The sequence below is a fragment of the Alligator mississippiensis genome, chromosome 13 (assembly GCF_030867095.1).
Source record: "Alligator mississippiensis isolate rAllMis1 chromosome 13, rAllMis1, whole genome shotgun sequence".
Taxonomy (NCBI): Eukaryota; Metazoa; Chordata; order Crocodylia; family Alligatoridae; genus Alligator; species Alligator mississippiensis.
Genome location: NC_081836.1, coordinates 2,841,798 through 2,858,521, shown reverse-complemented (window position 1 = coordinate 2,858,521; position 16,724 = coordinate 2,841,798). Strand labels below are relative to the sequence as shown.

The 16,724-nt window shown below is 45.1% G+C and overlaps 1 protein-coding gene across 3 annotated transcripts in view; it reads right to left on the bottom strand.

Annotated features, from left to right (window-relative positions):
• Positions 1 to 16,724, bottom strand: part of DDI2 (DNA damage inducible 1 homolog 2) — a 35,725-nt gene that overhangs the window by 13,100 nt on the left and 5,901 nt on the right. For all 3 annotated transcript variants that reach the window (XM_014597963.3, XM_006261687.3, XM_019500004.2), the window contains exons 2-8: positions 13,465 to 13,594; positions 11,975 to 12,205; positions 7,330 to 7,456; positions 5,406 to 5,533; positions 4,613 to 4,741; positions 2,991 to 3,094; positions 2,229 to 2,418 (exon numbers count right to left, since the gene is read on the bottom strand). In XM_014597963.3, the coding sequence (XP_014453449.2) occupies positions 2,229 to 2,418; positions 2,991 to 3,094; positions 4,613 to 4,741; positions 5,406 to 5,533; positions 7,330 to 7,456; positions 11,975 to 12,205; positions 13,465 to 13,594 (1,039 nt within the window). The remainder of the gene's footprint in view (positions 1 to 2,228; positions 2,419 to 2,990; positions 3,095 to 4,612; positions 4,742 to 5,405; positions 5,534 to 7,329; positions 7,457 to 11,974; positions 12,206 to 13,464; positions 13,595 to 16,724) is intronic.

Here is a 16,724-nt window from a genome sequence, read left to right as displayed (position 1 = left end):
TTTTGGTGCTAACAATTTTCACAGATTTTTAGCATGCAACTCCAGCGGTTTAATTTTAAAAGCACAAGCTTTTCAGGTTGAAGTCCTTCAGTTCAAGGTTCAGATAAAATGAAACCCAGGTTCAGAGCATCTTTAGTTTTTGCAAAGAAACCACCTGTTCAGTAAAACCTTGAAAACTGAACTTGCTTTCACCTGCCTCTAAAAATGCTAGTGAAAAATAAATTAAGTTTATAAACTTTATAATAATTATAACTTTTTTTTTTTTTGCAAGTAATATCAGTGAAAGACTCTGCCAGAGATTGCTAGTAGCAAAGTTGGATGCCAGGAAATAGTCTGTGTCCATATCTACTTTTCTGTAAATTTAAAAATCAATAAAATTCAAATTCATATTTGACTTAAACAGTCAAGGAAGCTATAACCATTCCTGTTGATTCCCTGAAGCTAACAATTCATAATACAGGCTTTACTGTAGAGAATGCCTTCACCCACTTAAATATCCTATGCAGATGGTCCCTACAGATGGAAGGAAAGTGATCCAAGGGTCAAATCATTATAGCTCTATGGTGCCCCTTAATACAAGTAACCCAGTGATTTCTTACTCTTTGGAATATAACACAAAAGTTACAGGACGAAGAAGCTTGATTAATGGAGAAATGCAGTGCAATAAGAGCAATTCTGGCAACCGCAATTTAGCCCCAAACAAGAACAAATCTCTAGAAAGTTAGATGGTATTTTAAAATATAGTAAGGAACATAACCACCAAATTTAGCAAGATTCAGTAAAGCTTAAAAATGGTCTTGCTGCATCTTTCTCATGGGTAAAGGGATAACTAGAATTTTTCCCTGCTTTTTAATTTGTTTTTACCTTAAATGTAACTGGAAGAAAAAGACTCATTGTCCTTGATTTGATTTTGTTAAAGGATATTTTGGAGGTCTAATGGATGAGTATTATAAACGGTTAAGTTAACTGAAAGGGTGAGGCTGCCGAGTCCTTGGGATGCGGACAGACATAACACTTATACTGGTAATAAGTGATATCGGTATAATGTTATAACATAATTATTATGTGCGCACACTCTTATCAGGTATAAGTGTAGTAAACTCTTTTAACCTGTTTAACTGATTGTTAGTCAGATCAATTTAGCTCACTTCTTTTGTTACACAAGACAAAATAATTGCATCATAATAGCTGATGTGCATGCCAGAGTGGCAACTTCCTCCCCTTTTAAAGCAGTTGAAAATTACATTTGTCCACAGCCTTTTAGATTTCTTTTATTCATAAGGTGTCTCAGGACAGTTAAGGAAGAGGAGGTAAGAAAACAAAAGTGAAGCTTTAATCAGTCTGGCTTGCAGCTATGCCTCCTTCTCCAAGTGTGACTATTTTACCAATTCTCCAGTCTAGACAGGGCCTGATTTTGCACTTGTAAGGCTTCTCTATAAGTTGCATAGCAGCCAAAAGTTAGACAAGCCAATTATTTTCCCCTTTATGGTCCCTATTAATGCTGATGTATTATATTAGAAGACAGAAAATGCAGCTGCTCATTTAAATGAGTAGATGAGATTTTCACAGTTGCTAGTAGGGAAATTCAATTCCTCTAAAAATATGTCTACTTCCTTTGTGACAGCGGCACCATTCAGTGAAGAAAAACTGAAGCAATACCAGGTATGTCTAAAAACAGTTTGATAAATGGTGCACTTCTGTGGCTGCAGAGGAAATCTATCAAGTGAAGGCTATGTAACTACTCACTGTAGTTTTCCTAGAGTGTTTTGTAGACTGTGGCTGGATTCCACATTCCCTCTCACCAATTAAAACGGCTAAAATTTCACTTGAAATTTCACTTAATGGAAATTAAATGTCCTTTATCATATGTTAAAATCCTGACTAAGGTTAATGAACTCTGGAGGCAGTTGTTCACTTCTCAAGACCAAGAGGGCAATTTTGGGAGGAAAGGGAAGAGCTATTAATCAGTCACAAGGAAAGCTTGTGAGTACAGCACAGCACAGCACAGCACCCCATAGGCATGCAATCTTCATGAAGACAGATTTTACTTGGATATCCCAAAGAAGACAGTGCAAGAAAGGATCAAGTCCCCACGGTTTAATATTGATGTTACATTCAGTGTACTAAGTCAGTAAAAATGAGGAGCCGTTTGGTGACAGAAGAGAGCGCTCCTCCCATGCTGCTGATAGCACTATGTAGATAGTTTCTGATTTGGCTCCCTATGGTACCTGCTTCCTCTACGGACTTCTGTAGCGCTTCTGCCAGTTCTTGGTCTGCAATCTCCTCTGGCCGCATGTCCTCTCTCCCTGCCCCATACGCCAATCTAGCGCACTCCGGGAGCTCTCCCTCGGGAAGGAAAGGCGTCTGCGAGCCAGTGGTGCCAATCACTAGGACGTTCTTCTTGAGATCAATGGAACACTGCGAAAGAATCGAGACACCGAACGCCTGCGTCAGAGTCAGTCGGCATAACAGCAACCAGCTAAACGGCACGTTTCCTAACACAGAGCGACAACTCGAGCTTCCATTAGCTAGCTGAAGAGCAGGCTGCTAGGAAGTGACCACCCTACATATGCTCAGAAATATTTGAGCAGCCCATGCCTTCAACATACCTAGACACTTCTTTCAGTTGCTCTTATTTGTTGCTTCTTCTACTGTTCAGCCTTTTTAAACTTAAGCAAAGAAACTGTTCCAGCTGTTAGGGAAGGCCCTACAAGCGACTGCATTTTAAAAACGGCTCAGTTACAAAGCTCTGAAGGCACCAGATTTCAAAGTAAAGAACTTTAGGTTGTGAAAAGGCGCAAAGGACTTACAAACTATACAAGGTACGTTTGCTTCTCCTGCCACCATACAAAAACCATCTGTTGCTATCTTTCTCCAGAATATCCTAATCCTCCAAAATGCCTAAGGATGGCAACGATCTGGCACACAGTGCTTTTCATCACGAAAGATTCAGGGGCCATTCCAAAATAAGTACCAATGGCTTCAGTTACCTGGTGTCTCTTAAGCATATCCAGTCCTAAAAGCATATCCATCGGCTGCTCTTCAAGGATCGAGAAAGAACACGGGAGGAAATCCCCTTCAATCTGAACCTGAGCTGAAATGCAGACAGAAAATAAAACAAACGTTATATCTTGACTGCTCTCCTGTCTCAGGAAGGGCCCAAGACCTGCAGCACAAGGATTCTCCTGTATGCGATTTGCTCCCCCGCGCAAAGATACAAAATCAGAGAACAGACCGAAGAGGGAGCTCAGGTCATCCAGTCCAACCCCCTGTGCTCACGGCAAGATCATCCCTGGCTAAACCAGCCAAGCGTTTGTCTAACCTCCTCCTGCACACTCCAAATATGGAGATTCTCCAGCCTCCCCAGGTAATCTATTTCAGTGCTTAACTACATTATAGCTAGGAAGTTATTTCTAATATTCAAGCTAAACTGTTGCAATTTAAGACCATTATTTCATGTCCTGTCCCCTGTGGCAATAGAGAACAGAGAATCACCATTCTTTTTATTACCCCCTTCAGGTATTTGAAAGACTTCTCTAATTCCATTTGTCTTTTCTCTAGACTAAAATAATCCCTGTTCTTCGAACCAGCTCTCAAGTCTCCTAGACTGTTAATCATTGTTGTTGTTTTCCATGGGATTCTTTCTAATTTGTCTACATTTCCATTTATCTATTGAGGAGCAAAGAGAGCAGTCCAGGGGACACACCTCACTAGTTTAGATTGAAAGAATCACTCCTCTTGATTTGCAGATGACACTCATGTTAATACAACCCAACAGGCTATTTGGTCTTGTTTTGTAACGAGTAAAGTGTTGACTCATTCAGCTTGTGATCCCATATAACTGCCAGGTCCTTTTCTGCGGTAGTGAGGCCTGATGACCAGCTGTCCCCTTACTTATACTTGTGCATGTGATTGTTACAACCCAAATGCAGGACTCTGCACTTGCTCTTACTGAATTTCTTTCAATATCTGATCTTTTCTCCAGTTTTCAAGGTTACTCTGAATCCAAATCCTTTCTAATATTTTCCCTCTTATTTTCAGAGTTGACCAGATCTTGCAGTCTAAGACACACTGCACTTCTAGCCTCTCAAGCTACAGCTGAAGACCCTGCATGCACTGCAGCAGAGTGCAAGTCTGTGAATTAAAATAGTGAAATAAAGGTCAAACAAGGGCAGCTGTTCCCTCATTTTTAGAAAAACCTGTGCAAGAATAGAGAGGCCTTAAAGTGCTCTCCTCCTTAGGGAATGCAAAACATTCAGCTGCCCTGGAATTTTCCCCTGAACAATTCACATTGCCTGCTAACCCCACCCTGATCCCAAAGTGCAAAGAATAAAGTTATTTTACATTAATAACCTTCATTCCCGATTCATCGTTTCTCAGAATTTCCTGGGAACTCTAGACCGACCAGAATTAAGGTGTTCAGAACAATTTATAAAAATGACGTCAGATACGAAGGCTATAGCACCTACAAGTTGGTGATGAATTCTGACCCCTCCTCACGGCAGTCCCTGAAGTCCAAAGGCAGAGCCAAGCAGAGCGACAGACACAATAATGAAGGGACCACTACAGTTCAAGCTGTGTAGAGAAATAGACCCGTTAAGCCATTACTTACCGAGGTGCACCCTGCCAATGATTTTCTGTGTGCCAACACCCTTTGCAATTCCTGCCCACCGCCGGTCTACTAGCCTCATTATGTTACACCTTTCAGCACAAGCTTGGCTCATAATGGTCATCTGGGCACCTACCAGAGACAAGAGGAATAAGCGATGTTAAAACAACAAAGGGTCAGTGGAAAGTCTTAATCATTTCCAGTGCAGAGAGTTTAATCTAACGCTCAGGGGGGCCAGGGGCTGCAACAGGAAATCACGTGGCATAAAGGCTGTTTGTTTTGTTTTTTACAATACCACCGCTTTCTATTGACTGTATATAAATGCACAATCCACGGCTGAAGGTCTTTATTGTTATGGAGTCACGATAATCCTGAATGCTTACATTTTGAGAACAATGGATGAAAAGAGCTGTGCTACAGAGGAAAGCAAATCGCAAATTCATAGGTAGGGAAACTGAGGCCCATAGGTGGAGTGTACTGTCCAAAGCTGTAGGAGGAGAGCAGCAAAATTATGATCAGAAGCTAGAAATTCTCACTCCCAAGTTATTTGTTTCACCCACTAGATCGCACTAACTCCCAAATCATCCCCGATGCATTTTCAATTCAGGGGAATAATACCAAAAGAGCCAATTCCAATTTTAACGGGATTCTTTTAAATCCTGTAACATCTGTATGAGGAGGGAATGATATAAATGGCCTTACTGTGGGAGATCATAATCTCCCTTAAAAAACCCAAAGGGGTGGGGGGGGGTGGGGAGGAGATGATAGAGAAAGATTTACAATGGGGAATAGTCACCTGAGTCAACAAAGGCTTTCACTGGATGTCCATTGACTTTGCAGTTGATATAGAGCATCACCACTTGGCCAAAGCTCTCTGGGGCCTCTTCCATGGCTATCGTCATATTCTCTTCAATATTTTGTTGCCTGAATTTAATGAAAACCAGACATGGAAATCATGGCTTCCATGAGCCGAATGGGCATCTTTATTAGCTTCCTTTCTCCAAAGGTTTACTAACAGACTTGTTAACTTGTCCCTGTCCTCTAGGAGAAACCAACTTTTGAACAGCTTGTGAAAGGACTACTTCGTCAGTTAAACAGAGCTTAATGAGCAGAAGGACCACTAGAAACAATCTTGCCTAATGCCAATCTATCAGGTTGCTACCAAGCAGGAAGGAAAGACTGATCTTTGTAGTGCCTTCAATTAACACAGGTAACAGGAAATAGTACAGAGAAAGTTGGTAGCTGCATTTAGTACCTGGGAGACCTGCAACTACCTGCTTCCCGTTCACAACTAAAACTTGGCTCTACACAATTAACAAAAAGAACTAGAGGGCAAGAAACAACGTATTTATTAATCATGCCACAGCAAAGCACTAAGGGCATGAGGTGAAGGTCTGGCCAGTAGCTACACACAACGCTGGGGGACCACACAATAGCAGCGTATCAAAACCCTTCCCACAACAGTGCAGAACATTCTTGCCTTTTGCAAGCATCAGGATGGGAAAAGGTTAAATAAAAGTGTGGCGCATGCAGCAACACAGCCACACGTCCTCTCTATGCACTTAAAGCTACAAAAGGAATGCAGAGCTAAGCTAAATCCAAATGCAGCTCAGTCCCTACAGAAGCCTTGAGCATGATGGGAATCTGCAGCTATCTTGTTTGAAATAGCCCCTCTATGAATATAAAAAGATTGCCTGTAAAAGTAGTTTCCCTTTTGTGTTGGTATAGGGGAGAAGAGGGGCAATATTCCAAGCTTTTCTCCTGCCCTTCCTCTGCTTTGAGATGAGCTTTCCTCTGCCACGGGAAGGCTGCTTGCAATTCCCTTTGGAGGCAATCACTGATGTACCATGCACCTATTAAATGGTATCACCGGGAAAAAAAATAAGCAATGCTGCTTGGAAACCGAGGGCCGACTCCTGAAAAAAACAGCATGCTGCCCAGCTGCCAGGCTCCCGTGGCTTCAATTACTCATGAGACAGTTCAAAGCAAACTAAATCAGCCTCTTTCAATAGACAGGGCTGAGACAGTCAAGAACAAGAAGTATATATGTAAGTGGCAGAGATTTAGTGTCAGTTTGATCGCTGCCACCACACTTGTGTTTTCCTGCTTTCCCCACCTCCGTTTCAACGGTGGTACAAAGCATGGGTGTAAGAGAGGGGTCGCAAGGTTTGCCTTTTTTAAAGAACCGCTTTTCTGATGGTGACCATGCTTTAATTTTCTAGCCAACCACAGATGCAACGTATAGAGAGAAACAGGGTGAACGCCCCCCTGCCAGGAAGCCAGATCAGTAGCAGCATGTGACACTGCCACACAGGAGACTCAGGAGGAGTCCGGGGTTAAGTTCACAAGTCCCAGAGCTCAGTTTTGAGGAGAACCAATATAGTCTATGCAGTTAAATCCCAGGTCTCCATGGAAATGGGTAAGCAGAAGTCCTCTCTACTAGCTAGGTCATGGAGACACACTTCACAATAGAAAGAGCACACTGAAAAGATACAGATGACAATTGGGGAGGGAGGGAATTGCAATTCCCACAGAGGAAATGACCCATATTGATATGGTTAGGGCAGATTAACCCAACACCACCAAAAGAATTGAGAGAGTCAATAGAGGAAGAAAAAGATTCATTCACTTTCCCTTTTGGTTCCAACTAGACCCCCAACTGCTTGTTCACTTGGAACAGAGTCTCATAAACAGATCTCCCTTGGGCTTAGGTTTGCTACCTTATATCTTCTTCTATCTTGGCCTGAGCCTCTAGATCAAAAGGGTCAGCTGAAAACAGACGGATCCTTTCCTGCTCCCGCCGGGCTCGATCCTGCTGCTGCTCCACAAGCACCTTGGTAAACTTCTCTGCAGTAACAAAAACAGACGTACCGAGAATGGTTAGACGTGCAAATATCCTTTCCTGGAAATCGCTCTTAGAAAAAAAACTCCATGGTTAAACTTCTGATGTAGAAGTGCCTTTTTAAAGAGTTAGGCAGCAGACAAGTGCAAAGCCAACAGTGCCTTCAGCATCAGGCTCTATTTCAGGGTTACCTGTAAGACCACTGAGGATGGACCGAATCTGTAGGATCGCCCATTTGGTCACTCACGTATCCCCCAAGCAGGGATTCAACAGGACTGATGTACTTCGCGCTGGGCCTGATGCTCAACAGACTATGCAGATACACGACTGAAACTTGTCGTGAACTGAAGTTACCCTGTGCATACCTTTCCTTTGCCAGCAAATAAGTTTTCAAATGTGAAGGCATCATGACAGGTAAAACAAAGGGCTGCAATGAACACATCTTTTCATTGCCTGACTGTAGCACAAGCTGCTTAGGGAGCTCTTAGAAGAACAGCTGCAAAAGCAGCAAGCCATACCTAAAGCAGATATTACGCATCCAGCATTTGTATTCAAAGCTCGCAGCCTGAACTATGCATCAGTTCTCAGAAAAATCCTCAGCCAAAATTTGTTTTCCAATTAGGAAAAACTGCACATGAACACTAAGTGCAACAGCAACCCATTACTTATTGATCCCAAAGCACTTTTTAAAAGGGGGCATCACTGCACTTATTTTATATGCATGGGGAAACGGAGCGGCAAAATTACACAGCCCACCCAGAGTCTCAGTACCTCACTGGTACAGCCAGGAACACAACCCAGAGCCCTTAACTCTCAGTATGGTGCTCTGGCCTCTTGATCAGGTTGCCAACAGCACTGGATGTTCCACCAAAAAGATATCAACGGAAAACTGGCCGGAGATTAAGTGTGCGTAAGAGCAAAGTCAAAACTCTAAGACTCAGGCCAGGCTTCAAGCATCAACCCTGTTTTAAAACCAAATAATGGAGGCCAAGATGTAAAAATCAGAGTCCCTAACATTAAATGCTGGAACCTGCATTTAAAAGCTGCTGCTAGGTTGGTTAGATCATATGTTTAGTGACATAATATTCAGGCACCCAGCCTTAATTGTTATTCCTTACATTTCTAATAGGTCTTGGAAATCAGTGCAGTTCTGAATGTACGGTACCAGGGCTTTCATGTCAGTAAATGGAGTTCCTGGCCCTGAAGACAGTGATATACTCAGCAAGAACCCAGACATGTTTTGATCTCCCTAACCTGGCCTCGTGAGCTATATAGCTGATGCCTTCTGATGCACTATAACGTACTCAGCACCATCACGTGGCAAGCTCCAATGCACATATTTTGGGCCCTGTAATGAAAGCAGTTCTGGATCTGTGCCCAAATATTGTTGGGTAACAACACAACATGATAAATTCTGACAGCGTGACCAGTAAACCCACACTTTCTGATCACAGTGCGGTGACTTTGAACTAAACGTACAGCAGGAGGGGGTTCACCAGATGTACCAGGTGAGGAAGGGCAGATGAGCTACTTCAGGGCCCTTGGTATGAATGCTGTATACACTTAGGTTCAGTCCTCTATTCCTTGTGCCAGCATCACCCGGCTCCAACAAAGGTTCACGCAGAACCTAGACTATAACCTCTCAAGACCCCCGTGTACTGGGAACTGAAGTATACGAGCAGTGAGGCCCCAGGCAAGCTACTCTGTGGGCAACAGACAAGAGCAGGTTTTGAGAGCCCTCTAAACCCCCGCTCCAGTCTGATGTCCTGCTGCTCCAGCCCGGAGTGGCTCTGGCCTGGCACAGAGATGAGGGTCTTATTTTCTTTGCACCCAGAGCCTGACCCAGCATAAACCCAAGGAGCCAGGTTCACACTAATGATTTGCCCACTTCAGGACATGGTGTCTTCCACCTGACCCCTCAACCCTGTTTGATTTGACCTCTGGTACTTAGCACTTCTTCAGTGCTGACCCCTTGAGCAGAAACTAAAACAGGCCAAGTCCTTGCATACAGATTCATAACCATAAGAAGGGCTCCTCATTGCAGAGCCCCAGAAACACGTAGGCACATTAAAACATTTTCTTTAAGGTATGGTGCTTAAGGCTCCTGCACAAGCCGTCCCCAGCAGCTGCCAATGCAGACTGAGCAGCGCTCTGGGTGCTTGAACTGCTGTGCCAGTCTCTCTCCGACCCAACGTTGCCCTCACAAGTCTTGTGCAAGATGCACCAGGCACTTAAAATCCTGGGCCCATCCTCCTGAGCTGCTGCCAGCAACACACCGAGTACACACTGCCTAGGCTCCAGCTGCTTGAAGGCGCATTCAATCGCCGTCCTGCAGCCGCTTAGATAAACCAGTCTTTTATGCTATTAAGGTACACAGCAGGCGGCTTCCAAAGCCACAGGCAACAGTGGGTAGGCAGGGCTCTGGAGCATCAGCACGTGGATGCTCACACTGTTTCTCTCTGCTCTGTAGGCATTTCCAGCAAAGCTCCCTATCCTCATCAGGGAAAACAAGCAAGAATTGATGAATCTTCTTGTATCATGCACTTTTCCAGCTACCCAGCATTAGTGTTGGTGAATCTCCCATAGCTGGCAAGCAGGGGAAATCAGGGGGAAAAAATGCTTCTTGTTTTGTTTGGGTTTTTTTGAGGCTGCCCAGTTCTTTCTCCAAGGTTTTGTAGCAGAAGCAAGGAATGGGAATGTGCCTTCTCTACCTCTCCCTCCAATGCAGCTGCTAAACGACACACCCCGCCTTCTATATCAGTGGTTCTCAGCCTCACTGGACATGAGGCACCCTCCATAATTTCTGCCAATTGAGTGGCACCACATTTCAAAAGCTAATTTATATGTTACAGCACTCACCTCCTTGCAGAGGGACTGGGCACTGGGGGTAGGGGATCAGTAGGCAGGGACAAGCCTGAGCCTGTGCTTACCTGCTTATCTCCTCGCACCTCAAAGCACCCTTCAAATTATCTGGAGGCACCCTTGGGTACCACAGCACCCTGGTTAAGAATCGTTCTTCTATAGGGGACGGTACCTTTTACAGTGAAGCATGCCTCACATGACAGCGACAGATCTGTCCATGCTTGCAGATGGCTACTGCCACAGACAAGCCTCGTGTGGCTCATCTCCCTATTCACCTTTGGGACTACCTCTGCACACTGTTCCAGCACGGTGGCCTTCCTCACCTCGGAGTTCTCCAGCCACTGCTGGGCAATCCATATCTGCAGCACAGTCTTCTCCCACAAGCTCATACCTGTTTCCTGAATCTAAAACTGGCGGTCCACAGATCAGAGGATGGCCACAGAGCAACCCACCCTTGTGAGATAACAGTGGAGGGGGTCATTAACCACAGCGTGGTGCGGCAGGACAGTCTACACTTCAGCCTGCGGGTGCTACTCCTGCTGCAGCAGCCTGACAGCTAAGGACTTGCACTGAATTAGACACTCAGCAGCAAGAAGGCACATGCATTACCACAGTCTGAGATCGCCGAGATGGACACAGGCCAAGACAGGCTGCATCCGCACCACTGCCCTTCTAGTTTCAAAATGGCTTTGTATCCCTTCAGGAAGAGGTCACCAAGTGAACCTCAGATGCTTTTCCCTTTTGCAACTGAGCCACTGCAGCTGTTTGAAGCCCTTTAGGGCGCCCTTCTCCTAGTGCCCCACTGTGCACCGTGGCAGGCATCCCCACTGCACTGCCCCACAGACTGCTCTGGCAAGTCACATCCCTGTCCAGGATCTCATTTGTAGCAACTGAACACAGCCTGGGGCTTGTGCCAGACTGCTGCACTGCGGTGTGTTGCAGGTTGATGCCGTGAATTTCACCTCCTGCCGCCTCCCCAGTCACATGCCCATTACCCCGCAGCCCAAGCACGCCGCTACCTCAGGAAAGGCCCAAAGGCATTTTCAGGGTTTCAAAAAGTTACATATAAAAATTGAGCAGTTTAAAGGCAGTGCTGCTAAAGAACAATGAGAATAAACACCATTGACTGGTTCCCCAGGTGACACGGGACTGTCAGATTAGGTGACTACCCTTTTCTTTGCTATATTTTTGATGTCCATGCCAGTAGTGATCAAATATTGTTACTATAGCAATGGATGGATTTAAAATGACTTGCTTTCTGGCCAAGTCTTAGCTGGCTGAGGGCCATGGCACAATCTACCACCACAGTTTGCACTAATTGGTATGTTTCTGGGAGTCTCAGTGAAGAGGCCATGGACTGAATGAGTCACAGGAACCGACCTCATCCCCAGACGCAATCCTTCTGACTAACGGGAAAAATACATCAGCAGGGTCAAAGAGGAAAAACTTGCAGGGCTGTTGTTAGTGCTTTTTCTGTTGTTTGAAGAGAGTAATTCTGCCTTCAGGGATGCCACTTCTCACCAGCACTGCAAACATTAAAGCTGCTACTGCCACTGTGAGCCACCCAGCTGAGTAAATGCCCCTGGCTGCCAGCGAATAGAATCCAGCACAGGCAGGAGTTGCAAAGCCGCAGCCTCAACCTTCCCCCAGCTCCAGCTTACCCAGGTCTCCACTGAGCAGGGCCTCTGCCAGAGGTGGATTGCGCTCTTTCAGCAGGGACAGCTCGTGAGGATTGGCAAGCAACATGTCACGCAATAGTGCTGGATTGTCCAAGCCCTGAGGGAAGGAAGGTGCTTCAGGTGGTGACGAGCGCAGATGCTGTGCTGGTTGCTGAGGCTGCTGAGTTGACATTCCAGGTACTGCAATGCTGCTGAAGTCTATCCTGGGCAGACCTTAGGGAAAAACCGGTTAACAACGCTGTGACCACTTCGCGTTTTCGACTCAGCAGCTCAAACCTATGGAGTGGCTGCACTGAACACGTGCACGTTTGAACAGGTCCTTTAAACTGCAATTCCTGCCTGAAGACTCCACCATGTCACCATCACATTTGGGTTAGTGGGTTAGGAATACGAGCACATATTTCTATAAACTGAGCCATTCTTTTATCTGGCCCATTTTCTTGATCACACTTAGCCCTTTGGACTTAATTTTTCCATAAGATATATACCCCACTCTGCTTTACAGAGGGCTTGTAAGGCTGAACTCAGCCTCTGCAAGACGCTTTGAATTTCTCAAATAAAAGACATCAGTCTCCCAGCTAAGGTGCCAAATTCTTTAGAGTCTCAGGACCCTCCCAGGTATGACCAACAGGTATATTCTTTTATAAAAGGACAAAAATCATGATGGGGATCCCTAGTCTTAGTAACTGGGAAGGACAGGGCATGGGGTGGGGAAGGGAAGGGCTGGAATAGTGCTATGGGGTTTGAGGAATCTCTGGACTATCCACTGCATCATATCCCTGGGTCCATTAAGTTCCTCTGCGTATTTGTCACAATGTACATTCAGAACATGAATCGTAACAGCCTTTTCTGTGTGTCCGAGCAGCATAAACCGCACATTATCGCACCATTATGCAGAATGGGAGGACTGCAGGAAGCCTTATGAAAATGGAGAGGCGTTCAAAGCAGCTGCTTTTCTGGACATATTCTTTTGGTCGCTCCCTTCCCCCAACAAAACCCCAGCAAAATAAGTTAGTCCTTCCCTTGGATTAGAACACTGTAAAGCAGCAAATAAGTTCAGCAATCAAAGAAAAAAAACCCACCCTAAAACCAGAACTATTTTGCCTGATAAAGAACAGATGGAAGTTAGGATGCGTGGTGAACGTTCATCAAGCACCGAGACAGTGAAATGAAGTGCACTGAGCACAAAAGCCCTGTCATTGTACATTAGTACACTAAATATGAAACTTGGAGCACTCATTTTCTGCCCAAAGCATATTTTTACCGCCCACTTACTAATTCCTGGAAGGACAGCTTTACATTTAACATTAACAGACTCTCTTTTTGGTATTAATGCAACAACAAAGTTAAAATATGTCAGTAGATAAAACACCCAAATGATTAAGAGTAACCATTTACAGGTGCCAATTTAGTGGACCTGTGGATACAGCGACAAGAACCATTAGTCTGAGTTAGTCTGACGAGTTTCTCACCTGGAAAATTGCCAGGAGGCCGTGGCTCTACATTTTCCTTCTGTCGTAAAATCACCACATCCCCATCTTTCAAGCCATACGAGGCCAATGATCTGTGGTTGTCAGTTAGAGGCCTTTCTGCATAGACAATCTATACATGGGAAAAAACAATGGAATAAGGAAAACTTATATACAATAGAAGGCAGATAAAGCAAAATCCTAAACAGTGGCTTTGTTTAGGGAAATTAATTTTGCTCCACTCTAAATTTCAAGATGGATCCAGAAGAATTACTGGTAGGAGTGCGATTCCTATCAACGATACAGGCAGTTGTACAGCTAGTGCTCTACGTACCAGACAGGGATCCCAACAGTAAGTGCTTACAGCACCACAGAGAATTATGTTTCCAGAAAACCCCCATGGTTTCACAGCATGCAGCATTTCTGAGAAGGGCTGATCAAGGGATACGAGCTGAAAATGTACACGAGAAGCCTTGGACAACGCCCAGCGTTCTGCTCGCTCTCCACACAGCCATGGTCTGCCTGCCTCCCAAACTGTGATCTCCCTGCCATCGATCAAGCATTTACCTTTACACATTTCCAGGTCTGTGTTTAACACTGGACGGAACAGGAAAAGAAACAGAAAAGAGCTTCACTGGTATTTTGCTTGCACCCTTCGACATGCAGCCATGATTTTCCAGAATAACTAGTTTAAAAAAAATTGCCATTGACTGAGATCAGTGTTCAGCAGTTTCTGGTTTACTTCATCAACAGAACAGCAATCCGTGGCCTAGGACCACTGGGATTTGAGCTCCTAAGGAACTGCTCAATTAAAACATATGATTTGCCCGAGTTCTACTTTGAACACAATCCTAAAAGGCCAGCAGTTCTTACTGGAGGTGGTTCCTTCAAAATCCCAGAAAGTCCATTTCATTTCAGAACACGAAGCCTCTATCTAGCCCATGCTAACACTGAAATAGCAGCGAGAGGAACTAAAAAGGTTGATGGATTAAGCACCACCATTTGGGTTTTAGTGCAATCCCAGCTGAAGTCAAAAATGAAGACAGCTTGGAGGTCTACACCTCGTCCTACTGGGCACGTGTTCAAATTTCACAATTACCACGCGGTTTAGCAAGACTGAGTTTCTGCTCCTGAGAAGCCCAGGACCGGATCGACAGGTTTGCTGCAGGTGAAGACCAGCCAGCCGTGCGCTGGCAGAGTTGTACCGGAGAGTTTGTCCAGGAACTGCCTACCTGCAGCTAACCAGCGCTATCACAAGCAACACAGATCTGCTGCAAAATACAATTTGCAGACACTTCCCAAGCCATTATGTCTGCAAACGTTTCCTGAGACGCCAGAACCCCACTACCTCTCTCTAGTGATGGAGAGTACCATCATCAGCTCCCGAGCTCTGTCAAAACAAGCAAAGATGACGAGATCACAAAATAAGCTTTGTTCATTTATCTGACACGTAGGGTTTAGCTTCGGTAATTAGCAGTCTTTCACAGCATCCCACCAACTGTTCAGTCACATATTTTATAAATGTAGCAAACAACTACACACTAATGTGAACGAAGGTAACTCGCCAGTACGTAGAATTTAAAATACATCTCTGCATTTTCAGACTACCATTGCCATGGGTCTCTGGACTATTTTGGGGAGCAGTGGTTCCAACAGCCACTCCACCTTCTCTTCCCCGCGGGCTCAGAGACTGTGAGAGGGGCAGCGACTTCAACCACCCTTCAATCCCTTCCACTAACTTGAGAACTGCTAACCCAAGCGCACCAGCCCAATCCAGCACGTGGGACCATTGGCATGGGGCTTCCCGCAGGTCCAAAAGTTTAGCGGCAGAGCCGTGGCGACATTAACTGCAGCCAGGCACCAAGAGCTGCAGCAATTAACACCGCCATCACCCCCCCACTGCCAAATTTCCAGGCACATGGGGGGCTTCACAGGCCAGATGACTTGGCTTCGCGGGCCAAATTCAACCTGCATGCTGTGCTTTGAGCACGCACCACGGTCACAGGCAATCCCAAGATTAAAGCAAAGGTTCTCAGTCCAGTTGCCTTTTTTGCTGCTCAAGTGGGAGGTCTTCTCTAATGCAATGAATTAGATTTATTTAGTCAATCTCCTCCTTTCCGTTGGGATACTGCCCCTCAACAGAGCACCCCTAATCCAGGGTCCTTCTTCAGAAATCCAGCTGGAGACCTGAGAAACCTGCGGAGACTCCCCTCCACCCTGAAACGGGAGATCCAGCATTCTTAGAAAGTCGGACCTACGAATATCAAAAGCAACAGAGCTCAGATTTTACCCCTTGTCTTTCCCCCGCAGATGAGGCACCGGAGTGACCGCTTGTTAAAACAGGGCAGTTCTTAACAGAGCTGGCCAGACTAACACCCAGTCTGACCCAAATGGAGTAAGCTGGGTGACCAAACAACTTAAAGCAGGTCTTGATACAGGGCTACAGAGAAATAGCTGCAGGCAGAGCCTGACCCTAAGCAACTGGCTGTTACGCCACAAGGATCCGCTTCAGTTTCTCCAACATGAAGCATCATGCCCATGAACACAGAGTACCTATACCTTCACCCCTTTGGCAGGCACTGATTTAAGAGGTAAGAGTGCCTGGAAGAGTCCTCAGAGACCACAGTGTTGATGCCAGATACAAAACTGTAGTAGGAACAGTGTTCAGCAGAAATCCAGCACCAGATCTGGCTGATCTAGGGATCTGGGGGCCAGCACAAAGGGCTCCAAATCTGATCAAACACATCGAGATTTTTAAAATTAAAATGCTTATTTACATGTGGCTAACTCTTTACCTTCAACCCTTTTTATAATCTTAAATACAAAAACAACTGTTAGTTCATTTCTTTGATGACATGTTCTACTGGCAGAATTTCAAATTCTACAGACTTTTTTTCCTGCTACAAAGCTGACACTGAAAATCTTTATCTATGCAGAAAGAGACAAGTTCAAGGGCCTAGACTCTCAAGACACAAAACTGATAAGCACAGCCAAGCCCATGTTGTACTTGCAACACCTGACACGATGAACAACCCCAACCCAAGATAAATGAAATTCTCATCGTTAACACTGACCCTATTTTGTCGTAAAATAAAACACTCTATCCCAGAGACCTCAGGGACACTTACTTTGAGAGGCGTCATGATGACAGACCACTGGGTCTGGGGACCTCAATACCTCTTATGATGGGCACAGAACCAGTTGGGTAAGCGGCTCGCAAGAATCAACATCACCAAGTCCTCGGCATCACTTTGTTTTACTTT